This window comes from Scleropages formosus, chromosome 1, assembly GCF_900964775.1.
Source record: "Scleropages formosus chromosome 1, fSclFor1.1, whole genome shotgun sequence".
Lineage (NCBI taxonomy): Eukaryota > Metazoa > Chordata > Actinopteri > Osteoglossiformes > Osteoglossidae > Scleropages > Scleropages formosus.
Window position 1 is genome coordinate 21,477,312 of NC_041806.1, and position 22,620 is coordinate 21,499,931.

The 22,620-nt window shown below is 46.4% G+C and overlaps 1 protein-coding gene across 1 annotated transcript; it reads left to right on the top strand.

The window, feature by feature from the left end:
• Window positions 1-394: 394 nt before the first annotated feature.
• On the top strand, window positions 395-22,008 carry sytl5 (synaptotagmin-like 5). Its single transcript, XM_018750186.2, has 18 exons — window positions 395-471; window positions 8,099-8,480; window positions 8,599-8,811; window positions 9,083-9,198; window positions 10,794-10,911; window positions 11,257-11,403; window positions 11,750-11,873; window positions 12,009-12,138; window positions 12,693-12,796; window positions 13,636-13,731; window positions 14,689-14,754; window positions 15,143-15,321; window positions 16,100-16,202; window positions 18,402-18,563; window positions 19,433-19,541; window positions 19,760-19,895; window positions 20,061-20,269; window positions 20,412-22,008. Exons 2-18 carry the CDS (start codon window positions 8,362-8,364, stop codon window positions 20,552-20,554), a joined length of 2,274 nt encoding a protein of 757 aa, XP_018605702.1. The 5' UTR covers window positions 395-471; window positions 8,099-8,361; the 3' UTR covers window positions 20,555-22,008.
• Window positions 22,009-22,620: the final 612 nt, after the last annotated feature.

Genomic DNA, 22,620 nt, shown 5'->3' on the forward strand with positions numbered 1-22,620 from the left:
GATATTGACCGTCACGTTCCAGCCGCTGTGTGAGAACTCGCCTCTCCCTGATTCACAGAGGTCACGGTACAGATGTTTACGGCTCATCGTTTCATTCGTTACCTCTGCAGTTCCTGTTGACCTATTCCCATAATGGTGTGTGTGTGTGTGTGTGTGTGTGTGTGTGTGTGTGCATGCCATTAACACCCAGCCTCTGCCACTGGCTTGACCTGCAGCACGAGCTGTGCTCTGTCATGGTGTTTGCTCACCTGCAACGTGTGATCACAGTGTCCCGGCGTAGCGCCACCAACGGTTAGAGGAGGGGTTTCTCGGCGCCGTTCGTCACCGGCCGCTCGGGTGTGTCACCGCGTCACGTGCAAAAAGCTTGGAGGACGGGGCAGGCTCTGCCAAGGCTGGAGGTGCCTGGGATGGAGGTGTGTGAGATGGTGTGTGAAAAACAGAGCTCCCGGTGTCTACGAGGTGAGCTGTCAGGTAAGGGACGTCCTGTGTGGCCTCCTCTGTTCCTTTTCAATGCTTCGCCTTGCGCTTGTTTGTACTCTGGAAAACAATCGAAACCGCTACGGTCCCGCGGTATTAGCTATGGTCACTGAATGCAGAATGAACAGGTCTGCAGAACGTTTTTGATCTGTTTATAGCAGTCATACAGCAGGAGACATTAAAACGTGGTAATGGCAAAATGTTTTATATCATTGTATGTGATTCAGGGACAAATAACAACTACTATCTAAATATTGAAATATCTACTCACATACTCACTTTTGTTAACCAGACATCCTCAGGGTCATCATGGTCTAAAACCTATCCTGGAATCACTGGAGGGTATATCCTGGACAAAACGCCGGTCCATTACAGGGTAGTCGCCCACACCCGTTCGCGCGCGCTGTCATTTAAATTTCTAAATATATCTAAATATGTATGTAATATTAACATGACTGTGTAATTGTGCACATTTAGAAGATTATATCATCTGTGTAAATTGTACATGGGTGTATAACATACAACAGATGGAAGCATAGACAGACTGATTAGACTTTAATAGATCTTGGCGGAAATTTCAGAAGGTAGAAGAACACATGGAGCAGAGCAGCGACAGGACAGTGTCATGACAGAGCAGCGTAGTAACAGAGACACTGCAATCACATTTTTAGTACGTCAATGGTCTCACGTAGAAACATATGTAAGAATGAAAAAAGAAATAAACACAAGTAAGGGTATAGAAGTAATTCTGATAGCTCTGTAGCGCTCGGCCAATGAGAGGTCAGGACCCCCGACAGCGTGGGGACTCATTGTAGAGCCTCATGGCCGTTGGCAGGAACCAGCTCAGTGGTCTCTCTTGGTACAGGTGCACCTGGACCAGTGTGATGATGAAGGGGCTGCTGTCTTTAGCTGGAGTGGTGTGCCGAGGCTTCGAGTCAGTATCCGTGACGACAAGGAGTTTGTTTACAGTCCTTCTCGGTACCACTTCCTGAAGTGTTCAATGCATAGTCTAGAGTCTATAGTGTTCACTGTATAGTGTACAGTGAGCAGTGTACAGTGTGATGTGGTCCCAAACTCCTATTCTGCTGCACAATGTTTTGCTTCCAGCGTCCCACATAGTGTATAGTGTGTATAGTATATATACCACTGTATAGTGTTCAGTATATAGTGTATAGTCTATAGTGTTCAGTGTATAGTCTATAGTCTGTAGTACTCGGTGTATAGTGTGTAGTGTATAGTGTTCAGTATATATTGTATAGCGTATAGTCCACAGTGTTCAGTGTATAGTGTTTGATGTATAGTCTAGTCTATAGTGCTCAGTTTTTAGTGTATAGTGTACAGTGTATAGTGTATAGTGTTCAGTATATATTGTATAGCATATAGTCCATAGTATTCAGTGTAGAGTGTTTGATGTATAGTCTATAGGGTTCTGTTCAGTGTATAATGTATAGTGTTTAATGCATAGTCTACAGTCTATAGTGTTTAGTATATTGTGTTTGGTGTATAGTCTAAAGGGTTGTGTTCAATGTATAGTGTTTAATGTATAGTCTACAGTCTATAGACTAGAGTGTTCAGTTTTTAGTGTTAGTATATATTGTATAGCGTATAGTCCATAGTGTTCAGTATACAGTGTTTGATGTCTAGTCTAGTCTATAGTGCTCAGTTTTTAGTGGATAGTGTACAGTGTATAGGGTTCAGTATATATTGTATAGCATATAGTCCATAGTATTCAGTGTAGAGTGTTTGATGTATAGTCTATAGGGTTCTGTTCAGTGTATAATATATAGTGTTTAATGCATAGTCTACAGTCTATAGTGTTTAGTGTATTGTGTTTGGTGTATAGTCTAAAGGGTTGTGTTCAATGTATAGTGTTTAATGTATAGTCTACAGTCTATAGACTATAGTGTTCAGTTTTTAGTGTATAGTGTATAGTGCTCAGTATATATTGTATAGCATACAGTCTATAGTGTTGAGTGTATAGTGCTCAGTGTACAGTTTATACTCTATAGTGTTCAGTGTATAGTGTTTGGTGTGTAGTCTCTAGGGTTCAGTGCTGAGTGTATAGTGTTCAGCGTATAGACCGAATAGAAGTTTATCAAAGCAACCCTTGGCAGCATGTTACCCTACTGTTTCCCTATTGCCCAGTCCCCTCCTACCCCAGTGTATGCAGTGTTTGCCTGGCAGCACAGACCTGGGTGTAAATAGTTACGCTGGGAGTGTGCCGGTAAGTGTGTGTTTTACCCACTTTAAAATGAGTGAGTCACTGTGGGACACCGCTGGGGTTAACGCGGAGCCTGAGGAATGTTGGTTGGTTGGTCCCATCTTTAGGACTCAGGTGCGGAGAGCTCTCAACGCGACTGTCGCTCTGCAGAGAGAGCGGCTGAAATATGGAATATTTTGTGGACGTGTCAGTCAGTACACAGGCTGTTCATGAATTGCGCTTGGTGTGAAGTGGCTATTTTACTACTTTATCACTTACTGTACAGTCAAGCCGACAGCACTGGCACGGGGATCTGATGCAGAATTTCACACACACACACACACACACACACACACACACTTTCAGAACCGCTTGTCCCATACGGGGTCACGGGGAACCGGAGCCTACCCGGCAACACAGGGCGTAAGGCCGGAGGGGGAGGGGACACACCCAGGACGGGACGCCAGTCCGTCGCAAGGTACCCCAAGCGGGACTCGAACCCCAGACCCACCGGACAGCAGCACTGCGGCCCAACCCACTGCGCCACCGCACCCCCTCATGCAGAATTTCATTTCAGTCTATTTGAAAATTAATTCACTAGGAAATGCTTTTATATATAGATATGAATAATTTAGAGAGAAAAAAAATTTTTTTGGTGTAACAGTATGAAAATTTTACATTTTGAGAATTAGTTTCCCTGACCATTTTTTTTCTTTTGTGTTATTAGTAGGGTGTGTGACGTGTAACTCTCGACATCAACACCATCTGAGAAATGTATTGGGTGCTCACGTTACAAAAAAAAAAACAGTTTTTAGTGGCAAAACTGGTTTTGTAGTGGTTACAGCTACTGCCTTTGGTCCCAGAGGTCATAGGTTTGAATCCCACCTCCGGCTGTAGTACCCTAGAGCAAGGTACTCACCCTAAACTGCTCCAGTAAAATTACCGGGCTGAATAATTGGATTAAAAACTGTAGGTAATTTAGCAGTATAGGTTGCTTTGGTTTATTTATTTTTAATTGCACTTCCTTCATTTATCTAAGTTCTGTAACACATTAGTCATGCAGTGAAAGCTGTATTTATGTGGGCAGCCTGTTTATGCATTTATGTAAGAAGCCAGCAGCAAAACATTGTGCAGCAGAATAGGAGTTTGGGACCACTTTGTTCCAACTCACTTCCACAGTGTTTACAGCTTGTATCTTCTGTTTGTGAGTGTCATCAATAAACAAGGGGCAGATGGTGCATATGTTTATGAGAAAAGTGGTTCAACGTTGTGCAATCCATAGAAGTTTAAGAAGACAATATCTTTTTATTTTGTCGTTTTGAAGGAAGGGGGTGCAGTGGTGCAGCGGGCTTGGCCAGGTCCTGCTCTCTGGTGGGTTTCGGGTTCAAGTCCTGCTTGGGGTGCTTTGTGATGGACTGGCGTCCCGTCCTGGGTGTGTCCCCTCCCAGAATTATTAAGCTTATATTGATCATGATTTAGTGGTGGAAATTACTTTGGATTCAAAAATGATGAGTGACCCAGTGTAAGTACTGCATCTAGCAGTGTAAGTCACCACGGTGAATAAGGTGTGTGGGCTGATAACACTACGTAGAGTTCATTGGAAGTCGCTTTGGAGAAAAGCGTCTGCTAAATAAATAAATGTAAAAGGAAAAACAAATCAGTTTACAAACAGACTCCCATTTCAAAACTGTGTTCATAAGCTGAAAAGCCTGTTTAAAACAAAGATTGTCTCTGTCGGCTGTTTAACACATGAAACACGTTAAATAAATCAGTTGTCTAAAGATTAAAATGCGTACTGATTAACCATAGCTCCATCATCTTGAAAAACAAAGAAAAATAAATTATAACCTGACCACCTGTCCATTGTAAAGCTAAGAATGCCTTTAATGTTGTATTACGCAATATTGAAAAATTAGCAGTTCCGGGTCTTAATTAACTACAATTTATTGAAAGAATTGCATTAGAGAGGCAGTGATGTAAAAGACAAGTACAACAAGCACACAAACATGACGTTAATGAGCGTGAACATTAGAAACGTCTGTCATTATTTATGCAAAGCTCTGACAGTATGTTGATATGCTTACATCGTAAGTTTGCACCTGAACACCTGACGGCGTGTTATAAACATGGTTCCCATGTGGTACAAATACTCATCCGGCATCGTCACTCTGCATGTGTGACATGTTTGTCATAAATTCTTCAAAGCAAACTGCTAAGGCTGGTTTATATGATAATAGAGCCATCAGAGAGGCATTCCTTGCCTCCTTCTGCCGTCATGTTAATAACTGTTTTTACTCTGAAGCTGGAGTTTTTCCTTTCTGTCCTTAAAGATTTCACCACAACAACACGGAGAGAGACATCTTTTTGTTGACGTTCAACCATGACTGATAAGTGACAGTGTCACCGTCTGAATTTCATCCGTCCATCGCCTAAAGGGGTTCATTTGTTCCGTGAAATCAGCGCGTTTGCTCGAATTCCCATTGTGAGGGTATTGCGTCATCATTATTTTTCTGTCATTATTTTTCGGCTATGACTTTTTTGCCTTCGCAAAATTGTTTGATATTTATTTCTTAAAAAGAGAGCCGAGCCTACAAAGTTTCACGCGATGCACCGACGGATAGTGGTCACGAAAGCTGAGCTTAAGGTTTTCGAAAGAGTGGCGAAGCAAAGGGCTGGCGACCAAGCTGCAGAGGATCCTAGGGCTTCTGCATCCACCACTTTTTGAGCCATCATTGAAGTGCTGCATTCCCATCATCCTCAGCCTTCGTGTAAAATCTCCATTTCTGAGTCGATGCACAGTTACTGTCTGCGCCTTGAGGTAAATAACATACAACTTTGTTTTTCATCTTTTACATTCATTTATTTAGCAGACACTTTTCTCCAAAGCAACTTCCAATGAACTCTGTGTAGTGTTACCAGCCCACACACCTTATTCACCAAGGTGACTTACACTGCTAGATACACTCCTTACAACGGGTCACTCATCCATACATCAGTGGAACACACACTCTGTCACTCATACACTATGGGTGAACCGGAACAACATGTCCTTGGACTGTGGGAGGAAACCTGCGCAGACACGGGGAGAACATGCAAACTCCACACAGACTGAGTGGGGATCGAACCCCCAGCCTCTCGCACCACCCGGGCACTGTGAGACAGCAGCATTACTTGCTGTGCCAACGAAAAAAGAAATTAAAATTTTATTTTCATTACTCTTTTATTTCATATTATTATGCTGGTACTGGGCATGTAGGGAACTTCATGTTGTGTGTGGGGGTGAAAAAGGGAACCCTAACCTGCAGATGAATACAAACACCCTGGTCTTGCTCTGGGCAAGTTTTTTTATTGGGCTTTCTTATTTACGTGTCGTAAATATTCCTGCCAAGCTTCAGAACACACAAGCAGTTGAACAAGCTGCTCTGGCTCGCCATGTAAGGGCTGTCTTTCCCTCCACTGTCCATGGGCTGCCCAATGGGGGCAAGAGATGGTCCTCTGACCTATTCCTGTCTAAAAAGCCCCGCTGTCGCTTCCCACCCCGTGGAGCTCTCAGGGTTGCTAATATTTATATTGCATGTATTCATTTAGCAGACGCTTTTCTCCGAAGCAACGTACATCTCATAGAAAATACAACGTGTTCATCACATTAGGAGAAAGACACAGAGATGCAGGCATGTGATTCTTAAGTGCGGTTAGTTTGTTTCCACCATATGAACCAATGTTCATCACACGAGTAACTGCATAAAACTGTATCAGAATATCCACGATTCCTGATCACCTTCCTAGTAATATTATTTTTCTGAGATACATATAAACATTTATGTTATATTACAGGACTAGCTGTGTGAAGGTTTATCTGGGGATGATCTTAAAGTTATGCTGCATGAATGTTTACACCTTACGTGAACTTAAGAGATCATGGGTGAAGTGAGTCTGGAAGAGGTGAGTTTTAAGACCCTTTTTAAATGTGGGCAGAAATTCAGCAGTTCTGAGTGAGAGGGGGAGGTCGTTCCACCACAACGGAGCCAGAACCGAGAACCTCCGTGCTTTACCTTTCGTGCGCGGGACCACCAAGCGAGCAGCTGTCGAAGAGCGAAGAAGTCTCGTTGGGATGTAGCGGATGATCAAGTCCTGTAGATAGCTGGGAGCAGTTCTATTGATGCATTTGTAGGCTATATCCAGGGTCTTAAATTTAATGCTTATACATATTACATTTATTCATTTGGCTGACACTTTTCTCTAATATGCTGTACCGTTTGGAGTAATTTGCATTTCGCCAACAGACAGAGAAATACAGACACACACACAAAAAGTACTTAGTCCAATACCACCATTTTTGGTGGCGCTCATTAAACAAGTACCTGCCTATAGGTCAGATGACAGGGCCCTTGCCTGAGACCACATTCGACTTACAAACTTTTCGAGTAACGATCCAACTCTCGGTCCGAGCTAAGATCGGAAAAAGGGGAGAAGCTGCAAATCATCACAACCTGTTATGTCGGGTTTTCGTTATTCGAGCCCCTGTGATGTGAGGGTGTGCTACAGTTTGCGGACAAGATATTATTAGATGCGCAATATTTTACTTGGAATTTTATTTTAAAAATCTCAGTTTCAGTGCATATAGTTATATTGCCATATTTCCATGATACCCATATCTAAATTACACAGAACGCACAAATCTTGCTGTTTTGTCGGGTGGCCGGTGAGGTGAATCAGCTCCACGGAGAGAAGTCAGAGATACTGATCCTGATCGCTGAAGGTGACATAGGACTCCTGTGTATCCAGCATTGATTGACTTCTGTTCTACGTTGTGGACAGAAAGGTCAATTTCACATGCAAAACAGCATTCAAATAGAATGGCTTAGAATCTCCCCAAACATTTTTCCTAAGAATGGGCGATTCCTCATCTCTTTTTGTCCCCGAGTCGCGCTGAGAGGCTGCAAACTCCCGATTCGCGTTGAAGAGCATGCAGCGAAGAGCAATGCCATCCATTTGAAATGCTGCACATTAATGAGCTTGTTAACATTCACCCTCCAGCCCTTGCCACGAAATTGCAGGGAGGGTCAGCAAGCTGCAGGAAGGAGGGGAGGGGGGTCATCAATAGAACAATAGTTGACATTTTATAAAGCTGAGTTGAGGATGGCTTTCTTATGGAGGTTCATTACAAGGATGGATGGGCCCTGGTCTCAGAGATCTGACTGAATACACGATGGCCACTTTAAAACACCTCAAGGAGGAAGAATGCCTTGAAACATAACTAGTAAGGATGAATAATAAATTAATCAAGGCTAATTGTGACATATGGGCTAATTAAGTAGCAACGTTTTTATTTTCTATTGACCTCTAAGTAGGCTTTTATCTGCCAAGGGCAAAGGAAGAGCTTGTTTTGTTGACGCTGTGGTTTCTTCTCCGTTTGGGCAGAATGACTGGGGAGCCTCTCCTGAAGGTGGCGTGAGCCGCAGAGACGGAGCTCTACTGGCGATGAGGGGATCTGAGTGGGACAACCAACAAGTGAAGGACCTAGACCGCTCTCTGTCAGCCCAGCAGACACCCAGACCGGATGCATCGCCATGGACACCCTGAAGGGACGTCATGTTGACTGTAGGCATGCGTGAAGTGACTTAGCAGGATCCTCCTGGTTGTGCGCTAACATCTGGTATTGACTCGAGGCTCTGACTCAAATCATGGCTAAAACAACAGAGTCCCTAAACCTCTCCTTCCTGCTGGACCATGAGAGGGAGGTTATCCTCAGAGTTCTCCAGAAGGATGAGAAGCTCCGGAAGTTGGAGGAAAAAAGGATCAGGTGACTTGCGGGCTTCTTGGGAAGCCTATCTACTGTCCAGGAGTGGCTAAGGGCATGTTCTGCTGAGCCAGAGAAGGAGTTGTGATAGTCCACTTGTTCAGCTTCCTTCTCCCCACAGGAAGTTGAAGAACGAGCTGCTGGAGATGAAGCGCAAGGGCCCCCGGCGCCCCCATGAGGCAGGCGAGCGCCAGTGCTCTCGTTGCCAGAAGACACTGGGCCTCATTTTCGAGCGGGGCGAGGAATGCGAGGACTGCCGGCAGCGTGTTTGCACCGAGTGCCGCGTCCCGCTGGCTAAGGGCAGGTGGCGCTGCTCTGTGTGCACCAAGATCCTGTGAGTCCCACCGTCGTGCCCAACACGGGTCGTGGAAAGAAACACCAGGGCTGTCAGGACGCCACCCGTGTGTCAGCGTAGGCTGAAACCGTGGCTTCTTCTGGTTCCGGAAAACGATCAGCCGTTGAATAATATTGCATTTGCTTACATTTGTGGGTCGTAACAGGGCTGTCTGCCACCCTGAACTTCAGCACAGTCATTAGCTCCGGTGGTCGTAATGGTTGGCAGAAGATCCATGTGTGGTCTTCCATGTTCCCGCTGTGTGTGGCAGGGAGCTGAAGGTGCTGACAGGTGAATGGTTCTTGGAGGAGCGGTCCAAGCGCTTCTCTCATGGAACCGCTGTGTGCAGCGATGTGGTCAAGCAATCCATCCTGAGCAGCCCTCCAGGTGAGTCTCTTGAGCACACTTGTGCCTAAGCACAGGATCGGAGCCTCCGGCCTCCAGGTGGGTCACGGCAGCGCGGAGGCGGGAGCGATTTATACCAGCCACCATGAAATATTAAGAGGCGGACATGTCTAATCTTCGCAAAGCATACGGCATGAATAATAAACCAGCCCAGGAGTGTGTTTTATGAGCTTATGTTCTCCATCGCGCTTGTGAAAAGGACAGCGATGTCAGGCTTTAATTCCAGTTGAGTAAATACTACATGATCTCCATTACATCAGTCAATAAAAACAGGATTATCACCACCATCGCCAGCTTCCCTTAGATGCGCAGAAGTTCTGGCCTTTCCACAAGTATATTTGTCATCGTCACACCCAAAACGTTCCGTTTGTATTAAAAGCAACATAGCCAGTTTGGCAGGGCTCTCTTCGATCGGCCTCTTGGTGACTCCTGGCACTGGTTACCCGACATCCTCCAGAGAGGGCTCCTTCTCTGAGGCGGAGGGTGGAACGGTGGGGGTTTGGGCAGTCGGCGAGGGCTGGAATGTCCCCCGGCGCGCGAGGAGCTGAGACAGGAACGGAGGTATACCGCATATTCCCCATGCCAAGAGTACCGGTGGGTGTGATGGGATGGGATTTATGTTTAGAGGGGACAACAGCGAACTGTGACAAAGTGTCGGAAGCAGCGGCGTGTACGATTCCACACGAGCCGCTTCTTCCCAAGGAGCTCCTGCGGCATTTTGCGGACTCCGTTGGATCACGTTTGCCCATTCTCTTGGGCTTTGCCACCATCGCGGGGAGGCTGAGGGGCTCTGAGGACATGGAAGGGAAAAGAACCCAGTTTATTGGGTTGTAATGACCAATTTCTTCATGGGTGTGTACCTGCGTGGGTGGGCTTTGCTTCATCAGTACACACACACACACACACACACACACACACACACACACACACACACACACACACACATGTAGCTGAGGAGGGAAGACACGTAGGGTTACGAGGGACTCGGGAGCGGCTGAGCTGTCAGGTGGGTCTTCCGCGAGCTCCTAATGAACCGTGGTGCGGCTGGTTTTCACTGCGCTCTTACCTCTTCTTGAGCAGGGCGGGAGAGAGCTTGCGCTATTCCGAAAGACGGAAGCCAGCAGAGACACGTACAAAAAGAGTTATCTGCTTAATAAAGTGGTCTCGGAGATGAAAGAAAGACGGTAAATGCAATAGATATTGTTGTTATATCTAATCAAAAGCCTTTTATTCATCAAGGGGTGAATATTGCAGTATTTTGAGGGGCGCAAAGGAGCCCCAAATTAATAAATCCCTTTAAACCACTCAGTACAAGGACACGTTAAATCTTAAATATATATGTGTATAAAATAGTAAGTGTCGAGATATGTCAAATCAGTGTCGGGATTCAGTCGTCAGCTGACCGGGAGTTAATGAGGGTTTGTGTTGAATGCAGCACAGCCTCCTCGAGATGCTCTGGGCGCGATGGCTCTGCCCCATTTTCTCTGCAGCCGAGTCTATCGCCGCGGTTGAGCCACAGGGACCTCGGGGTGGAACTAATGGGATATTGATCGGTCGCCCATGTCTGTGTTTGCTAGCGGACAGCAGGGTGGATCGTGGGAGACCACAGCCTGACGCGAGAGCGCAGGAGAGGCCGGACACGCCCAAGTCAGGCCGAAGCGTCCTCCGCAATGCACTGGATGGGGCGAGGAAGGGGTGAGTTCACCAGGTTCACCCATTTCTGACTGAGATTTGCATTTTGACAAAGCGAAACTAGTAATGATGGAATGGAATGGCCAGCAGGAGGCAGAGCGGCGAAGGAACTGCGCTCTAACTAGAAGGTGGAATGTTCTAGTCGCAAGAAAGAGCGTCTGTCCGCTCTGTGCAGCGCCTATATGATCTGCATATGTGGAATGGACAAAAGAGACCCTGCTGTTGCACCTCTAAGAGAGAAATCACTTTTTGTGATAAAATATCCTCTTGTACAAACAGCTGTGTGTATAAATGGGCTGAATAAGCGTGATGCACGAATAAATCACATGTCCCGCGGTGACCGTGCAGCATGCGCCTGGACAGGAAGAACGGGCGGGCGTCGCCGAGAGCGGACGGTGGTCCAGGCCAAGCCGACGAGACCGCGAGCGTGGGTTCCAGCCCTGACCTACACGCTCCCAGCGTGCACAGTAGTCGCTCCGTGCCCCGTTCCCTCAGGTGAGCTCAGCGTTCACAGCAGTTTGGCGTTTCGCCGCGTGACGCCTTTATGTCCAGCAGATGAATTATTTGAAATCATCACCAGATTTTACGCCTATATGTACAGTTGAAGGTGTGACCGTCTAATTGATTCCTTCATATTATCATGCTGCATTGTGGGAGGGGCTTGTGGGGTCCACAGCTTTAATTGGCAATAGACCAGCGTCCCACGGGCCCTGTTTGGTCTGCCACCCTGTGCTTCTGGGATGGGCTCTGAACCAGTGTGACTCCAGCTTTTACAGGCAGTTCAGCGAGAGAAGTGACCTTTATTTTGTCACGGCGGTGTATTTTGTTCTCCCACTGCCAGGGGGAGCACTTTGGCGATGGAGTCCTCCGGTCTGCCCACGGTGCCCAACAACCTGCGGCTCCAGACCATCGGGAGGTCTCCAACACCCAGCAACCGCAGCGCAGCCTCCGGAAGCAGTAGACGGGTCAGCGGTGGCCGTCGGAGGGGAGCCACACCCTGAGCTCTGAGTAGTCCCCAGGCGGGGCTTCGGACACTGCTGAAAGGACAAACAAGGGGCTGGACCGCCTCTCTGACTCACGTTTCTTCTTCCCCTACGCAGCCGGATGGGGCAGAGAGCGTGGCTAGCTTCCACGCCAGCGAGAGCATCCCGGACAAGATGGCCGAGAGGCACCACGCAACCGAATGGAGTCCTCCCACCATTGCCGTGTCCAGATCCTCGCTCTCCTCAGGTATCGCCATAACAACCGCACGGAAAACACAACCCCCCAGCACCTCCCCGACTACCCCCGCTGTTCCGGTGTCACGTCCCTTTTGAACCGGGCTGGGACTCCTTTCCCTGATGCAGACACGCGCTGTCAAAGGACCGGTCGTGTCGTACAATTGAAGCTGTCGCACAGTCACACTTCCGTCTCCACACTGACAACTCTTCTCCAAAAACTGCTCAGAAACAGGTCCTCACCTGCCCAAACTGGCAACCCGTCATCGGTTCTTATCTGAAATCTCCGCTCTTACTCACCCGAACCTGCAGCGCTCCCTTCGTAATTCACCTGAATGCAGTATTTACGCTATCCCTTCAGACACAAATATTTGCACACCATTATTAATAATTCATCCCATAGCTGTCACTTTTATCTGCCTCATTTATGCAGTTGTTTGTGAGTTGCATACTCAAGCAGAGTGGGAATGGAGCCAACAGCCTTCAGGTTACATGCAAGCCTTAACTGCGACAGTATCTTCTATCTCCCAACCAAATGCTCCCCATTCTCTGCGAACCGCTGTCTAGACCGCAGCCGCTCCGAGTTGGACCTGAGCGGACCGTGTGCCGAACCCGGGGATGATACCTTGAGCTTCAGGAGCCGCTCCATGCCAGGAGAACTAAATGATGCTGTGAGTGCTTCTGTTTTACCCACAATGCCCTGGTCTTCTGGTATTAAGCCCCAAGACAACATTATGGGTAGCACAGCGACTCAGCCGGCAGCACTGGTGCCTCACAACACCCGGGTTGTGGATTTGTGGGTTTAAATCCAGCTCAGTTCGTATGGAGTTTGCACTTTCTCCCCGTGCTCACGTGGGTTTCCTCCAGGTGCTCCTGTTTCCTCCCACACTCCAAAGACATGTGCTTCAGGTGGATCGATGACTCGAAATTGCCCATAGTGTGTAAATGTCCGAGTGAAAGAGTGTGTGTGTGTGTGTGTGTGTGTTATACTGTTTTGTTGTACAGATGTGTGAATGACTGTAGGTAGTTTAATGTAGAGTACCTAACACTTGGATAAAGGTGTCAGCTACATACTAGTTGATTACTGGGAAGGAGCATCTGCTAAATAAATAAATATAAATGTCAGTATTATGCGCAGCAGAACATCTATCTGAAACTGCCTTCTCACAATATGTGGCAGTATTTTCACATGTGAAAAAGTGGGTGCTCTGCCTTTCTGCGACTTTTTTTTATATATTAAATGGGCATTTTTAATGATAAGACGCGGCATGAGTTCGTACTTGTTACACGACACGTTCCCGGAAAATCTGCCGCAGCGACAACCTCTCGATAAAGATGATCAAATCTCTCAGGTTAAACATCAGGCTGCTTCCAAGACAAACAGTAAGAATCCATTTGTGTTGGCTGCAGCGAACGCGTGTGCGTGTGTGTGTGTGTATACTCACCTCACCGCTGGTGTAATGTGACACCGATACGGTTGCACGGTGTAAAAACACAGTTCGTCATACAGGATTACTCGGACGACGAGCGGGACGAAGACATTGACGCCCTGATGTCAGAGCACAACCTGGCGACGCACGGGCGAGTGGCCAGCGCCATGTCCACGGTAAGGTCTCCGGTACCACGCTGAAGGTACCACGGTGCTGCTGCGGTGAGACCCCTCCGCTCCATCCATATCGAAGCGACCGGCGCCAGCGTTTCGCCGCTGCCCGATATGATGTGTTTGATTTACAGCAGTTTTCCAGACAAACGGTCCGATCCCTGAGGGCGTTGTGCGTCTGGGTAGCTCACAATAACACACGTGAAACCGGTTCCATCCTGTATCTGAATCGGCAACCGGGCCTTGACGCCGCAAGCATCATCCGCCAGGATGACATTAGTGATGTCACTACAGATGTCGTTCATCAGACCAGTTCCACTCCCAGTAACCAGCGATAAGTGAGACGATAGTCTGTCGTTTGCTCATTTCCTGCGGTACCGGGGCGCGGCCGGATAATTAAGCGGACTCTTTTGTGTTTCGTAGCTCTGCGGGCGAACGGCGAAAAAGCCGTGCACGAGCAACAGATGAATAAATAGGAGTGCATCATTTCCAGCCTCAGGGCTCAAAGTCAAAGCTTTTAATCCTGAATAAAAATAACATGCTTTGCCTGCAGCCTTTCCGTATGAAGCGACAAGAAAAAAAAAAAAAAAAAAAAATAGTTGGGCTGGTAGAGCCGTTCACGTATTTTCTTTGACCGTTCCTGTGCTTCACGGCCGTACGTTTTAGTAAATGAAATCTTCCTCGCGCACCTGTCCTCGTGATCGAATTCTCCTGCTTATAACTCATTGTTCGTGTCTGTTTGTTGGTGCTGCGTTGCCACGGCAACCGCGCGTCGCACCGTCTCCCCTCTGAGTTTGTCCGCCAGCTCTCTCGTCACGGTGCTCTCTCCGAGTTTCCCTCCTGCTCTTTCTACTTCACGTCCGGCGCTCCGATTCCTCACTCTGCCTTTGCCCTCTCTCCTGCGGCCTCCGCCCCGGCTCCGCTTCCTGCCCTTCCTCCTCCTGCCGCCCCTCTGGGTTCCAGCCCACCCCTCCGAGCTCGGAGCGCAAGTGGGGCTATCTGAACGTCCCCGACTCGGATGCCGAGACTGTGAGTGTTGGGTCCCACGCCGACCTGCACCCCCCTTTCTCCTCTCCGGCCTCTGCTCTTCTTCCAGTCTTCTCTAGTCTGATAACATTTTCCCCCCCGAAAGTTTCAGGAGCTATTAATTTTACATACCGACACCATATCATGGCCACCGTGCGCATTTGTTCAGTGACAGCCTCATGAAAATGTAATGATTGACATGGTGTCTGGGCCAACTTTAAAACATGTGCCTCTAGCCGAACCCTCCCCAAAAGAAAGGATTCTCCCAACTGGCCCAGACAACCTCTGAGTTGAGACGCCACGCCGAGCATGACCGACTTTCCTCCTCGCCTTCCAGAAGAGTCTGCGTTAAGCGCAACCGCTGTGTGTCTCTCCTTGCTGGCGTTCACAGAGCAGCCTCAACAGCATCGTGAGCACGTACAGCGACATGGGGGACTACAGCCACACGGTTGTCAGCGGGGAGATCCTGCTCAACATCTCCTACAGCTACAAGACGGGCGCCCTCAACATTGTGGTGAAGGAGTGTCGCAACTTGGCCATCGGGGACGAGCGGAAGCAGCGCACTGACCCGTGAGACACTCACACACACACCCATCACTGAACCACAAACTGGTCACGTGTCACCAGTCATGCCAGTTCAGAAGGAGTGGGCAGGACGGGTGGGCAGCCACTGGTACTTGGACCCCCGGTGGATTTTTCTCCCTTGCCTTTCGGTCGGGAGTCTTTTGTTTTCCTTTCCTCCGTGCCAGTTGGCTTACTTATAGCTAAAAGAACTAATATAGTTATTGTAGTAATTTAATGCATGGCCAACCTCTTATTTGTATTTAATCTCTTAGTTCAGTGCTCTGTACCACTGTGACAGAAGGGTGCTCTATGCTAATAATTTCAATTTAATTGAATTGACTTCAGGCCACACCGCTGAACCCTATCACTTGATCGAACGTATAGAAAGTACCGCACGTGAGCTGCAGACAGGGCAGTAGGCAGCACGGTGGGACACGACAGTGTAACATAAAGGTTGCTGGGTCACTTCCCGAAAGGATTCCAATTGCTGAGAACAATATAGCTATAAAATGTCCAGCTGTATAAGTAGGTAAAACCGGAAGTCATTTTGGAAGGGTCTGATAAAAAAATGTATATATTTAAACCTTATGTCACATTATTCCCGGTTGACCGTTGATTAATATAATATGCTGTATGATGCCGTATAGCTGTATAATGTAATATACTATAATGTTGCAATATACAGTTGCAATGTATGTTGTGGGTTCTGCTCTGTAGGAGGAGGATGGTCTTAGATGTTTTTGCCTCCTGAACTCCTCTTGGGCTGTTTGTGTGCCACTGGCAGCTACGTCAAGGGGTACCTCCTTCCGGACAAGTCCCGCCAGAGCAAGAGGAAGACCAGTATCCGGCCCAACACTACCAATCCTGTGTTCAACGAGACCCTGAAGGTGAGATGAGTCGCAGCCCGAGCGTATCGGCTCCGGTCAGGATGGTCTCTGCGGGTTATTTCGCCGCTCACAGTTCTCGTCGGTTCAATTGTTGAGTGCGGCCCGGTCAACGTCAGCTCATGGAGACGCTATGGATAGCGGTCCTGACGGCATTCTCTCTTCAGTCTGACAGCTGATTCCTGAAAAAGTTGTGCCCATAGCTGTAGTTATTCTATATTGTATATATGTCGTTTTGGAGATGTACGTCGTTTTGGAGAAAAGCATCTGCTAAATGAATAAATGTAAATGTAAAGTATCGGTCCATCGCATTGCCGCTCTTCCTCTTTTGCAGCGACCTCCGACCTTCCGGAGCACGATGTCTTTTCCGAAACAACTTTCTCTTTGCATGACGTATCTGAAGTAGGGAAGTCACGGCCTTATCGTTCGAGTTTCCGTTGAAAACTTAGGTTTGATCCATGGTGTACACAGTATTCTTCGCCTACACCGTAATTCAGGGTTGTCGATTTTCCTCCTATCTTGTTTTTCTACTGTCCAACTTTTGAATCCGATATGACATTACTGAAACTGCCAAGGCTTGAACAAGTCAAATTTCTGGTCACAAAGATGTGTCTCTGCACCTGTCATTACGTCATTGATTACTGATCCCAGTAGGCTGAAGTTCTCTACTGTTTCTGTTTCTTCTCCACTAAGAACAGAATCATTAATTTTACCAGTTGTCACGATCTTTGTTTTTTTTTTCGCGTTAACGTGCAAACCTACTTCAAGACACACACTTCTTAAAGAGCTTTTACATTTATTCATTTAGCTGATGCTTTTCTCCAAAGCAACTTAGGGCACTTACAATTATTTACCCATTTATACAGCTGGCTAAGTTTTTTTGTCTACTGAAGCAATTTAGGGCAAGTACCTTGCTCATGGGTACTAGAAGTAGAGGTGGGAATCCAACCCGCAGCCTTGAGGTTCAGAGGCAGTAGCTCTAACTACTACGCTACCAGCTGTCCGGCTTTTCCTGTGCTTGCATGGTACAACGAGAAGCTGAGTAATAAACCCAGCCATGGCGATCTCATGTTTGATGACAGGTGGTTTTACGATTTTTCGACTTTACGATGGTGAGCTGGCGATAGACATTCAGTAGAAACTGCACTTTGAATTTTGAATTTTGATTTTTTTCCCAAGCAAGTGATAAGCGGAGCAATACTCTTTCACGATGCTGGGCAGCGGCAGCGATCCGCATCTCCCAGTGTGTATTAGTGTATTAGGTGTATTAAATGCATTTTCGACTTTTTCAACTTATGATGGGTTTCGCAGAGCGTAACCCCATTGTAAATCGGGGACCACCTGTATTTCACGTCATATGTTATCTTTCACAGTCATGCAAAGGCTTGCAATTGCTGACCACTATTAGGCTAGTACAAGTTCTTCATATAACTGCAGAGGATCTACTGTACCTGCTGTATATCCAGGACAGCAGGAAGCCTCTAGTGTGTTTTTAGTGCCCTTCTCCCGACTGAAAACAGCTAAGTTGCTTTCTGTTCCAAAAGACGCTTAAATGTGAGCAGCAGATTGTCTCTGGATGGGCCGGACACATTTTTTTCCTGTTTGCATTTCACCTATAAATGTTAATCCAAGAGTGCAGGAAAAGGCTCATGCATAAAACACAAGTCTGGACACGGTCTATCCAAGCGTGGAAGAAAGTGGGCCGGCGAACCCTGGGACTTTGGGTTTTCACTCTCATTATCTCAGTAGCAGACTCCTGTCAGAATGGGGTCTGTGGAGCGTTCATCTGTCTGATTTCTTCGCTGGTGGCCTTCCGTTGCCTGGTGTCTGGTGCAAGGAGAGTCTGCGTGTGGAGGAGGTGATGAATTGTTGGAAAGGGGTGGCAGGAAACAGTGCTCTATGTGTACGTGTGAAGGACAGAAGGGGTACCGGCAATGATGTGTGACTTGGGCAGAAAGGGGGACACAGGGGAGAAGACAGTAACTGTCAAATAGACAGAGGGAAGAAGAGCAGAGGAGCACAAAGACCACCTGCTCTCAGCGGGGTTCGTCAGATGGCGTTATGCATAAAGCAGTGGGACTGCAGGAAGGACGTCACCCTGTTATGTGGCTCAACAGAAACATGTCAGGGATGGGATGGGATGGGATGGGATGGGATGGGGGTCGGGGCACTGGACTAACTGGAGGCTGTAATCCCACCCAGTACGTCATCAGCCACTCGCAGCTGGAGACACGCACGCTGCAGCTGTCCGTGTGGCACAACGACCGCTTCGGGCACAACCGCTTCTTGGGCGAGGTGGAAGTGCCTTTTGACTCCTGGGACTTTGAGAACCAGATGGAGGAGTGGTACACCCTGCAGCCCCGGGTATTTACTCAATTCATAACTTTTCTAGCTTCTCCTGGGGCTGAGACAAGAAGCATAATATGACAAATTGACATTTACTGTAACTTGGATTCATTTCAAGCGCATAGAGACTCCTGGAAAACACTGAATGATGGAAAAGAAGAAAAGAATGGGAACCATTTGTATATCATTATTAATTTATATATAACTATGTTATGCATATAGTTTATTTTCAGGGTTTGAGATCATATTTTGTTCGATGTAAAGTTTGTCAGATATTTTTATATTAAGTGCATATTAATTTTAATGTACCTCAAAGTTAATAAAATGCTGAAATCCCTCCAGCATTTTAAAAAAATTATTTCAGCTGTTTTAGTCTCTGTTATTGCACTTCTATTCATTGTATAAATACTGTAGCAAACTGAACGTGGTCAGGCATTATACATTAATAAAATAAAAAGTTATTAAATTAATAAGTGAATAAAATAAGTCCTGTGACAGGCTGGCATCCTGTTCACAATTTTCTGTGCCTCGGGCACTACGGTTCCAGGATAGACTCTGGACCACCACAACCCTAGGATGAGCAGTGAAGCAGTGAAGAAAGTGGAACAAATAAATAAGTGAAAGACAGACAGTGACTTGTTCTTTTATTATAGCTTTACCCGAGGTTTCTAGAACCCAGACAATGAAGAACTCAAGGGATGCCTGTACTGCTAAGCTTTTCTTGACTGCAGCGTAGTGCTTGGATTTACAAATCTAATTATGAGCCGAATTCCTATCTCAGCTGTGTTCATAAGTTGGGGACCTAGTGTACTTTTCTATGTGTAGGGTTTACATACATGCTTTTTGTGTGTTACATACTGTGTATGTTGCACACTGTGTCCTGCTAGGTGGACACTGGTATGGACACACTGCAGCAGTACAAGGGTGAGCTGACCGTTGTACTAAGGTACATCCCTGCCGAGAAGAACCTCATGCTGCCTCTTGACCAGGTCCAAGGTATTGTTTCCTGCTTGAGTTCTTGTGCATTTCCTGGCACCCTCTCTCATTAGACTCCCTCTCTGACTTTACCTCAGTTGACTTTAAGGTATATTCAGTGCATGTAATGGGTTTTCAGAATCCTCGTCAAAGATGTAAAGACCGAAATGTTTAAACTTTTGCTTATACACAAGAACGCCTCTTTGGGATTGAGCTAATAGGCTGTTTTTTGCCTTTAGCCAAGAAAAGCTTTTTGAAGGGAAAGAAGACCAGCATCAAGCTGCCCAAAGGTGGCATGGTGGAGCTGCTCATTAAAGAGGCCAAGAACCTTACTGCTGTGAAGTCTGGCGGGACCTCAGACACTTTTGTAAAAGGGTAAGAGAAGGTCTTATTTCATAGAAGCATCATGAAGACCTAAACCGCACACAGTTTGTCTGTTAGGCCTCACCTGTGGATCATCACTAATGAAAGACACATTTGCCGGTTCACTTCAGATATTACCAAATGAACCTGGAATGACCCTCCACTCCTCAATTTCAGTTACCTTCTCCCAGACAACAACAAGTCCACGAAGCACAAGACAGCTGTGGTGAAGAAGAGTGTGAACCCAAAATGGAACCATACTTTCACTTACTGTGGCCTGCAGCCTGGTGACCTCAACAATGTGTGCCTGGAACTCACCGTCTGGGATAAGGAGTCCCTCTCCAGCAATGTCTTCCTCGGAGGTGTGCGGCTTGGTGCCGGTACCGGTGAGTTGGAGGTAGTCGTTTCATGAACTAGGGTTCTACTGGGTCCACAGCTGGTCAAAATACAGTAGAGGGTGGGATGTTGAACTCCTACTTGTACATGTATGACATGACCCACACTTCATAACTATTGTTTCTTTCTCAGGCCAAAGCTATGGGAAAGAGGTGGACTGGATGGACTCATTTGGGGAAGAGCAGCGGCTATGGCAACGCATGATTGACAACCCAGAGGTTCCACAGGAGTGCACGCTGATGCTGAGGTCCAGCATGGGCAAACATAAGGAGTGAGAGACTGAGAGGAATGGACTTGGGCAGATTTCCCTCCAAAACCTCTTCTCATCTTCTTCCCAGACCTGTCCCACCATGCCACAACCCCACCCAAAGGCAAGGAGTCACTGTCACAGAAGACATGCTGTCATGTCTTACGAATGCACAGTCCAACGTCCTCTCCCCTCTACAGATCATGAAGCACTAGTGAAGACCAAGCACTGCTACACTGAGTTCAAAGTGACTGAGAATATCAGCACACGTCATTGTCAGTTAATTTCTTACTATGCACTATTGGAATTTATCCGTGTACCCCTCAGCAACTGATGCAGTATGTTGCCTTTTTTGAAATGGGTTGGGCATCTGTGTAGGTACGCGAACAGGTGAATCCTGATCCACTGATGAAGGTAGCAGTCAATCCAGTTCAGAGTATCGTGGAGGAAAGCTGCAATCCAGACATTTACTGTTATATTCAGAAGTCTGCAATGGTCTTATTCTAGATCGTAGCACGAAGGCTGGTGTGTATTGACAATCAAAGGAGCTTGAACTCTATCAGACCCATAACTTTCCTTTAAAGACAGACAGCTCTGAGAGAGAAGGCACTTCAAGGTGTCTTCAGATGTAAAGTCCGCTTTACCAGGAATTTGTTATCAGTGTCAAAAATATACATCATGCCACTAACGTACCATAGTAGAATGGCTCCCCCTTGTCCATATGTTACATAAACCTATGAGGGCCCTAAGTGGAATAATTAAGGGAAATAGATGAGAGTGTAAAATACCCAGGGTCAATTGACTGGCCATTGCGTAAGCGTATTACACTTTGCCAGGTGGAAATGTTTAAATCCGAGAGGAGAGGTAACTGGTGAAAATCTTTTCATCAAGGAATCACTTTGCAAAAACTGATGTTACCTACACAATAAAATTTGTGCAGGTATCAAGATTTCAATTGAACTAATTTTCTCAGAGCTGGTTAACTGGCAAGTTTTCTGTTTAGCTTCTGATAGATAAAATCCTGAATTTACATTTTATTGGCTCTATTTCGGAGTAACTCTGTGAAAAATGCAATACTTTCAGCGCAAACAACAGGGTAGCATGCAATAACTCACTAGGTAGTACAGCCAGATCATTGATCGGTTGGGTATATATTAAATATATTTTTGGCACGCTAACAATTTGTCTCTGTCTGCTGCATGATCAGTTAATAGCTTGTTTGAGCATAGCTACCCAGTCTTCATTGAACACATAGACAGCATTCCAAAAACATTAACACATCCCATTAGAAGTGAGAAAAATCTGGGGTCTATTTTTATAGGCTGATTTTAATTTGCAGAAGATCTGATTGGCTGTCAGCAAACACCGTGTACCCAGAGGAACCAGCACGGTGCCAGTTGACAAGCTTGCGAGTGGCCCTAATTTTCGTGTACAGGTGGTCCCTGATTTACGATGGTTCGACTTACGATTTTCTCGACTTTACAGTGTTGAGCTGGCGATAGACATTCAGTAGAAGCTGTATTTCGAATTTAGATTTTTTCCCAGGTAAGCGATATGCAGTGCGATACTCTCTCGCGATGCTAGGTAGCGGCAGCGATCCGTATCTCTCAGTCTGCCACGCAGAGGTGTGTTTTAGGTGTATTAAATACATTTTGGACTTACGATATGTTGGACTTATGATGGGTTTCGCGGAATGTAACCTCATCGTAAATCAGGGACCACATGTAATTGCATGTAATGAATGAATTTCGTCTCATTATTGCTTTCTCCAGGCCAACAGTGTTACTTCAATTCAGCCTTACACTGCTAATTGGGGTATGTCTCTATTTACTGACATATCACATTCACAAGAGAGTCCAGCACTTAGCACACAGTACCATTTTCTTACATTAAAAAAAGTTATTTTCTACTTTTATAATCAAATCAAAAGAGTTTTCATAACATGTTATATACTCGGCTGTGAAACTTGAACCTGTTGACCTCCAGGAAGAAAGGTGGAGCATTTAGAGTTTTGGCACAAACATTGTAGGTTTTATAGTGTTGAACTGTAATAATGACCTTTATGGAGAAATATCTTTTGACTAAGTCATAGGT

Bases quoted from the DNA above. Each gene is read 5' to 3' on its own strand.
- sytl5 (XM_018750186.2), top strand. From the start codon at position 8,362: ATGGCTAAAACAACAGAGTCCCTAAACCTCTCCTTCCTGCTGGACCAT. The intron at 16,203-18,401 runs GTGAGATGAGTC...AATCCCACCCAG, and splicing joins TGTTCAACGAGACCCTGAAG to TACGTCATCAGCCACTCGCA. The intron at 19,542-19,759 runs GTATTGTTTCCT...TTTTGCCTTTAG, and splicing joins GCCTCTTGACCAGGTCCAAG to CCAAGAAAAGCTTTTTGAAG.